This window comes from Anneissia japonica, unplaced genomic scaffold (genome assembly GCF_011630105.1).
Source record: "Anneissia japonica isolate Jap-2015-1 unplaced genomic scaffold, ASM1163010v1 scaffold585_len4108843_cov191, whole genome shotgun sequence".
Lineage (NCBI taxonomy): Eukaryota > Metazoa > Echinodermata > Crinoidea > Comatulida > Comatulidae > Anneissia > Anneissia japonica.
This window is the reverse complement of record NW_022716829.1, coordinates 206,565-215,085: the sequence shown is the minus strand read 5'-3', so window position 1 is coordinate 215,085 and position 8,521 is coordinate 206,565. Positions and strand designations below refer to the sequence as shown.

Genomic DNA, 8,521 nt, shown 5'->3' with positions numbered 1-8,521 from the left:
AAGTTTTCTGTAGAACATAACATAGCATATTCTATCTTGTAAGCGAAAATTCATTTGCTGATAATAGGAAATGAAATACAATAAAATACGGTAAACATTGAAGTATGACTTAGAGATGTACTGTCCCCAGAAAATGACAAAACAAATCATTAAAAAAAAAAATTTTTTTGAAAGTAACCTGCATATTTTGACTTAACATACAAACTTGAGCATAAAAGAATGTGTACGGTACCTTGAATTTTATTGTGGATGGGTAATGATTTCTATCATTTTCTGCTGTAAAATTATGGATCAACGTTTTTAAAATACACTAATGTCTATGTTCATGTTGATAATTTTGAGCAAGTAAATTTCACAAAAATGGTTTTTATGATATTTTTGGTATTTTGCATGCATGAGACAATACATCATTTTGAATTATAAAATCTTAATCAATAACATCCTCCGTTAGATCGGTGTAAATGTATAATATTATATAAATAGTATAAATGCGATTACACCCTGTTTCAATCAAGTCAAAGGACGGAGATTAGACATAGACGGAAATGTTTATAATCATTTGGATTACTGCTGGCTCACACTTAATTATTACGTACATCTAAACACAAACAAAATCCTTTTGTTTTATAGGCAAAACTAATGTGAAGTTAAATTGTATTTTATTTGTTTATGTATAGGCCTATTATAATTTCAAAACCGTTTGATTGAAATAACCACAAACTAACGACGCATACGTAGGGTAGCCTACATATACTGTGACAAACGTAACACAGCATGTTCGGCATTTGGCTACATTGAACATGAGGGATATTATTCTAGCCCAAAATACAACAATATAATTAAGTTTGTGCGTAATAGATAATACAGTAGGCCCTAACTAAGATGTATAAAGTTTTATAAGTGGACGGCTATAGTGAGCTGACGTCATAGTAGCGCGTGTAGGCCTACATGTAGTAACCTGATAGTCCATCGCAAGAAGGGGAAGGGGTTAACTTTTCAGCAGGCAAAGTGATGACGTCAGCTCATGAGAAGGATAGGAGCATTAAAACGTTAAAGCCAACTTTCCCTCGTTAATGTACAATTACTGGTATTCTGTATCTGATTACATGAACATCGTCTAATGCTCAATCTATTTACAAATGCTTTTTACATTATATATATTTTATATATTCATTTAGGGATCAAATTTGGTCAACCAAATGTAAACTGCAACAACAGGGCTCAAATGTTAAGCGGAACACAAATATGATTTAATAATATACGTAAAATAGATACAACACCGTATTGAAGGATATAACATTCTTATAAGAACCATTTATTATATCGATAAACACTTTAACTCTGTTCTGCTTATTGACTGTTCAGTTTGTTAAAACATGTGGCATGAACTGATTTAGATTCATAACTCTGTTAATTCCTGGAATTCGAGACTAGGATTTAGAATCCCGATGCAAATCATACTCATGTCTCAAACTGTTATTAATCATGTTGATACTATGCTGAGGTTTTCAAATATTAATGTTTACATTACAACATATTCAAAAATATTAGATGGATGTGCCATATACTAGATGCCTCACATTATATAACACTAAACATAGTGAGAGTTTTAAATATTATGAATTGTTGGCAACCTAAATGATTCATCATCATCTGAGTCGATTTACAGTAAACACGGAATTGAATTCGGCAGATCTACCGCCCTCATTTGTTCAAAGTTTTCATCTTTTCCATCGTAAAAGAATGTTTCAAGCTCCCCCTTTCCCTTAACTCTGACAATACCTCTTCGTTTAAATGTGTATCCAAATTTTCGAAGGATGTCCTTTGTTGATGCTATTACCTGTTGAAAACATATAGATAATAACGGTAAGTATATATGTATTTATATATGTATAGGCCTATATTATATATATATATCTCATTTGAAAAAGTAATGTTGTACCTGTATTTTGTCAAGTTCCCCTGTGCTTTCCATTCGACTTGATACATTGACTGTGTTACCCCAGATATCGTAATGTGGCTTTCGAGCTCCTATGACGCCCGCCAGAATTGGACCGTGGTTGATACCTACGTTTGTTAAAACCACCAAGAAAATACCAGTAACTGAGTTATATTTAATTATAATAATAATACCATATTTGCTCAAGGTAGGATAAGATTTTACTAATTAAAAATCCCAAACATCGATTTTAGACGACAGTTATATAAGTAATATATCTAAATAAAATTTCATAGAGATGCTTATTGTTTCATTAAGCCATATTAAGATTATTCATTCTTACTGTTATTATTACTTCATTTTTTGGGATTTTGTTAATGATGTTTCTTATCTGTTATTTTTTGTGTTTTTTTTTTTTCGATATAGTATTTTAGAATATGATGTTTAGGTGATAATTATAATAACAATATGATGTTTTTGGATTTTCTTCTGGATTTTTATGTTTTCTGTCTGCTTTTGCCAACTAGGATGCTTTCTTTTGTTATTTTTAATGAAAGATAATAAAGTTCATTCGTATTTCGTATTTTTTTGAGTTTCTCTTTTTTATATCCATTTTTATACATTTATTTTATTGTTAATCCATTCTGTAAGTGGCCGTTGGGTGTGATTTGAAATTTAAAAAAAATTATGAGCTACCACAGTACCGTTACTTGTTACTTTCTTTGCTGACGAAAACACGAAGGACAATAAGCCTTTCGTGAGAATTTGACCATCGGGAGAAAATCTTGTTTTTCCGAAGATTTTAACGCGTGTTTACTGTGCACATGGAACAGCATATTGTACACGGAACCAACAGTTTAAACGTCTCACTCAATTACTATTGTAATTTATATTTCATCATCTAGCTGAAATATAGGGAGGGCAGAGATAGAATGGAAACGTGGACCAGGGTTTAAGCGAGGATCCCTCGCGGTTTAGCGCATACACCGGGCCTTAGCTTCCAAGTCTCCCGGATTGTCTCCAGGAATTTGGTTCATCACCTGGTCTCCCGGAAATTCCACATTTTCTCCCGGAATTTGAATTTCTCTTGGATTTCTCCAGGATTTTCACAATTAGGGCTTAATACTAAGCTAAATTTTCCCACTCTTATGCATTAAATTTGGCAGACTTAAGATTTATTGAACATTCTAGGCAGCAACCTAACTGCGACCTAAACCTGCCCAAGCCTGTTCTTATATTGAACAAGGCGATAAATTTGCACACGCGTGTCCAATTTTAGCTAGTTAACGCGTCGCAAACCTCTGCCTGTCCTGCACGAAAAATCTCCAGGAATTTGACTTTCACAACTTGGTACCCCTGATACTACCAGTTTAGTATTCTGCAACTTTGCATTAACTTACCTATTCTTAGAATAAAATTATTGAACGATTGGTTATTAATAGTTTCCAATGTTTGCTTCATTGTAAGTGCAAACTCTAAAAGATCGGCCAGGTGATGCCACGTCACTTTGTCATCTTGATAAACCGCTCTGAAGTTATCAGCAGCCAACCCAGACGCTGCCATATACGTGCTCGATATCGTTTTAATCTTTGTAACTGTCCTGAATTGTTGTCTGCTCAAAAGCTAGACAGAAAAAAATGTATTGTTTTTAGAACACATTTCTATATAGAATTCGCCAAATACAAAGCTGAACTCCATGTATATTATAGGCCACAAAAGGGATGAAAAAACAAAACAAAACAAAAACCAAAAATCGTATAAAATGGGATGATTTAACAAAGTAGAAGATCATATTCAAAAACAGCAAAAAATAATTTCTGGTCGATGTGCATCACACCGCGATAGTCTGTAGAAGACTTATTTCCAGTGGCGTTCTGGTGGTGAGTGGACAATACACTGGGAGACAATCCTATTCTTTTCCGAAAATGTACTGAATTCTTTAACGTGGACGTCCACATGGGCCATAATGCACACGGAACCAACGGCTTAAACGTCTTATATCTCCATGTATGGTTCAGCGCACATACGGTAGTGGTTACCACCAGTTTAGCTGACTGAGCTAAGCTACTAATTTATTTCAGTCTCACCTCATCAAAATCGCTGATAATTTCGTTTAGAAATCTAAGGCATTCCGTTCCTTGGTTGTTGTATTCATCTTCGCTATAGAAATCGGAAAAATTGGGAATCGAAGCAAACATCACACCGACGCTGTTGTAGTCTTGTGAATACAGTTCCTGTAAACATAAACATTAGAATATTAAATAGACAATTTGCTTCAACACATTTTTAATTTAGTATCAGATCAATGACTTGGACTATTTTAGATTTAAAGGTAGATTTAAAGCGGCATGAACGTTGCGAGCGATTGACTGATGAAATTAACATTGTTGATGAGGCAGTACACAATGGTAGTGAGGGTCATCAGGAGAAGTTTCACCAAGTGCGTTATCCTGTCTCTTATACACATCTGATGTGTATAAGAGACAGTACATACTTAGGCCCGTTAATGTCTGAAAAACTTAAGCCAAAGGGACAACCAATATTGTATAAACATAAGCTATTTACCCAGTTCAATAATCGGTCACCCGTCCCCCACCTCCCAGTCATGATTCAGTTTAAGTGCATATACTCCTACCACCTGGTCTAGCTTCAGAAAACATGATCAGATATTTAATAAATTATAACCAATCATATAGGCCTACAAAAAACCATCACTTACAACTAAAACCGGAGGATTGGAAATAGGAGTTGTTTGAGTTATCAGACCAATTCTTGAATTTAACAGGATTTGTATCAGGTCCCCGGAACTGGAGGCCAATCACGCAAAGCAAGTAACCAAATAACAACTTTACCTCGTCTTGCTTCTTGCCACCCATAAAATGCTGTGCCACGTGCGCTGGCATGATATTACGAATAAGTAAATCATTTTTGGTACGTAATTCTTCTACTTTCTGTTTCTGGATTTTCGCCTCCGTTTTGAAATAAAAGAGTCTTCGAATCATGGCATCAAGCTGAATAATATAAAACAATATGCACATCTGTATTAGATTCTAATGAAGCATTCAGCACACCAGTGTTTACCAATTCAAATATGGCAAAATTTGTAGAAATCAGCTGAATAATACTACTTACATGTCGATTGAAATACAACAACGCAACTGACGCCACTACAACTTGCAAAGTTAGAGCATATTTGCTGCAGCTTGGTACAATATTCTTATTTTCTCTAAAGAAATAACATTTGAAATAGAGTTAAAAGTTACTACATTCTGATATATTCCAAAATGCAATTAACTAATAATATAACAAGATGGTAATGTTAATGGATCTTTCCGGAGTCTCAATCAAACTTAACAACTGACCAATCAGAACAGTGCAAGGAATACGCGCATGCAACAAACACACGTGTTCCACAAACGCACGTGTTTGCGTATGCTTTTACACTGTCGTTTTGTGGGACTTTAGCAACAATTAATATCGAAGAGGCGGGGCTTAGCGTGATGGTCCATTTACATAAAAATGAGGATCTCTCACTAATCTTAACCTTGATTCACTCTCTGATAGGAGAACATCTCACTGTCTCAAGTTTGCAAAAAGTCTTCCAATCACGAATCATTCCTATGATCTCATCCCACCTACCTGTTTTGAAAATCACGATAGGAACCTACGTAATAAGGATAATATTACCCAACTTAATTCTAAAACGAAACATTTCTCTAATAGCCCAATTCCCTATTATATCAAACTTATTAACCAACAACAAGCTTCAACCGGTAAGATGCCCATTCTGTTTATATATCCAGTTGCTCAAATCAAATCAAATTATTGTCAACTTATTGTTAAATTATTGTTAAATTTTTGATAAATTTTTGTTAAATTATTGTATTTTTATATTATCATTATGAATTTTAAATATTTAAAAATTATAATAATTATTGTAATTATCTCTTGTACATAACATGCAATTTGGTCTTTGGCCACCATATGTTATTAATTTTATGTGATTTTTTTTTTAAATTAAGTGATATATATCTGAAACTTACGTTATATTTAACAGATAGTTGTCATATCGGGAATAAAGTTCTGGTTTGAGGCAAAGGTTGATGAGGCAGTACACAATGGTAGTGAGGGTCATCAGGAGAAGTTTCACCAAGTGCGTTATCTGAATCAGCACTGTAATACCAATCTAATAATACAATTAAATACATAGTTAGTTATACTAAATATGTAAATGTTCGAAACGTTTTAAGAGCTTGAATTTATACAATAAAATATTTTATATATTTACAAAACACTTTAATTTAACCATAATGCTGAAATAGCTTTACTGAAAACTGTTCTATAGAGTTTTAGGATTGTGGAAGTTCAATGTAGGCCTACGTATAACATCATGCTTTATTGAATTATTAACATTGTAATGCTTCCATTCTTCAATTAAATCGAGGTTCAGGATATGTACATACAGTATGACATCCCGCGTTATATCGCATTGTAGCCGGTCAACAGGGCTCGTGTATTATGAATTGCTACGTATCAGGCAAATCACATATCACGGAGCTGTTCAGCTGATGTCGTTTACACTTGGGACCACCCCAAGAATAAATTGTATATCTCGTGCCCAGATCGCTCCGAAAATTATGTTTACTATTTAAATAGCAATATATTACTTCACCAAGTACGTATACCATGCTATAACACTTCAATACGCAATATTCATAATATTAAAATATCCAGTTACCAAAACAAGTATAGCAATGTAGTTGAAATACTGTGCGTAAACACACTGGGGGTCAGTTGGACTAGGAGTGCTTGTATAGTTTCCATCAGTTTGGCAGTATATCTGTTGAAAAATTATTCCCACACAATTTAAAAGCATCCACATCCAATTATGTAAAAAATCAATTAATCAATTAGTGTTTCATTAGGACTACGTCTTGTTGACATTGCTGACTATTAAGTAAGTCAGAATTGATTAGCTCGTAAACCGTAAATGCTACTATCAGAACATTACTTGAAAGCAATTACTATGAATGAGTTGGACAATGAACGTTTTTTCTTTTTTCAATTAGAATATGTACTGACTTGTTTCAGGAAAAAATAGGTTTGAAATCAGAAAAGAAAATAAAGAATGCGTATATTAAAAGCTGTATTCTATTACATTAAAAAATAAAATTTGGAGCTTAATTGTAAATTAAAAATACAACTACTCATATATGTTACTCATATGTCATAGGCATATATGTTTCTTTGGTCATTTGTAATTTTAATGCTGGGACTTCTGATGTAACGGGTTTTTTTCTGTAGTGGCGCAAGTTGGAGGAAGGGACCATAGCCCCTTTCCCCTCCCTGCCCTATGAGAGAAAATAAACATAATTTGTCGAGATGAAAACAAATCTATGTAATTTTTACAAAATGTAGGAATCGTTTAACCCTTTCAAATTCATAAATTGTCGGAGTTTCCAGGGGCTTCACTTCATGGATCCTCATTGTGAGGGGTCCTGGTCTTCCCCTGGCTCCGCCCACTTTATGCTACTATCGTGGAGCTTATACAATGCATAATATACATTTTAGATGTTTTATACAATTTTGTTTACTCTATTTGATAATAACATTTAACCCACCCCACCTGCATATTGTCTTATTTAAAAATCAAGGTACGTAAAAAATAACGAGATTCTGATGTTTTAATGGATTGTAATAATGGATCCAGAATGACAAATGTTGAAAACAATTTGAACAGACGTATTGCAGGTGAAACTAGAGAGCAAAATCCTATTTATACCCAGATGTTACGTGTATCGTAATCAGCACAATCCATGAACATTTTCACAAGAGAGAGTCAACAGGAAAATTTGCTAAGTCAATTTATGAACGGTTAACACCAGAGCAATTGCTCGGGGTTTGTAATGGCTTGACTCAAGGTGGTATACGTTTAACATCAGTGAAGAATTTATTTTACATGAAACGTAATAAAAATGTATAAAATATAATTTGTGTTGAAGATTTTTGGTGGAACGAGCTCGAGGTTAAGAAAAATCGGATTCAAGTACCGTATCTACAACATCAGCAATACTTATTGCGCTAATGACCAGCGTTGAAATCAGAATTCTCGCCCATCTTGTTGTTTCTATGTCATTGGAAATCTCCACCATTGCGGGAGGAAAGCGATTGGGAATGTTAGTGGCAAGAGATATAACAAAAAGAATCCCCAAAACTAGCATCGCCATTCCAAATGTTATGAAAGTGACCTCTAACCTATAAAGAGTAAAGCAAAACAAAACGTTATTTATTAATTTTTCTCTTCCTTGTCACACTGCTGAATCTAGAATAATCTTCCCAGGGGCGAATCCAGAGATTTTCCGACGGGGAGAGGGGGGCACAATATGATTTTAATACTTAAAAAATTAATATATAAAAGCAAATAATAAATACATAGCTTCTTGCCCTCTATGTATTTAAACAAGCCTACACAATATTAAAATATTTTCACCGTAACATAAGCCTATGGACATAAAAAAAAAAAACCTTGCCTATATATTATGTTAAGCTTATTCTTTAGTGTAAATATAGACACATGGCAAC

The 8,521-nt window shown here is 33.9% G+C and overlaps 1 protein-coding gene across 1 annotated transcript in view; it reads right to left on the bottom strand.

Annotated features, from left to right (window-relative positions):
• Positions 1-736: 736 nt before the first annotated feature.
• Positions 737-8,521, bottom strand: part of LOC117109845 (adenylate cyclase type 3-like) — a 29,196-nt gene continuing 21,411 nt past the window's right edge. Inside the window, exons 12-20 of the mRNA XM_033252290.1 lie at positions 7,990-8,194; positions 6,678-6,779; positions 5,983-6,125; positions 5,072-5,165; positions 4,792-4,950; positions 4,027-4,173; positions 3,340-3,562; positions 1,943-2,067; positions 737-1,840 (exon numbers count right to left, since the gene is read on the bottom strand). Coding sequence (XP_033108181.1) covers positions 1,664-1,840; positions 1,943-2,067; positions 3,340-3,562; positions 4,027-4,173; positions 4,792-4,950; positions 5,072-5,165; positions 5,983-6,125; positions 6,678-6,779; positions 7,990-8,194 — 1,375 coding nt within the window. The 3' untranslated portion in view covers positions 737-1,663. The remainder of the gene's footprint in view (positions 1,841-1,942; positions 2,068-3,339; positions 3,563-4,026; positions 4,174-4,791; positions 4,951-5,071; positions 5,166-5,982; positions 6,126-6,677; positions 6,780-7,989; positions 8,195-8,521) is intronic.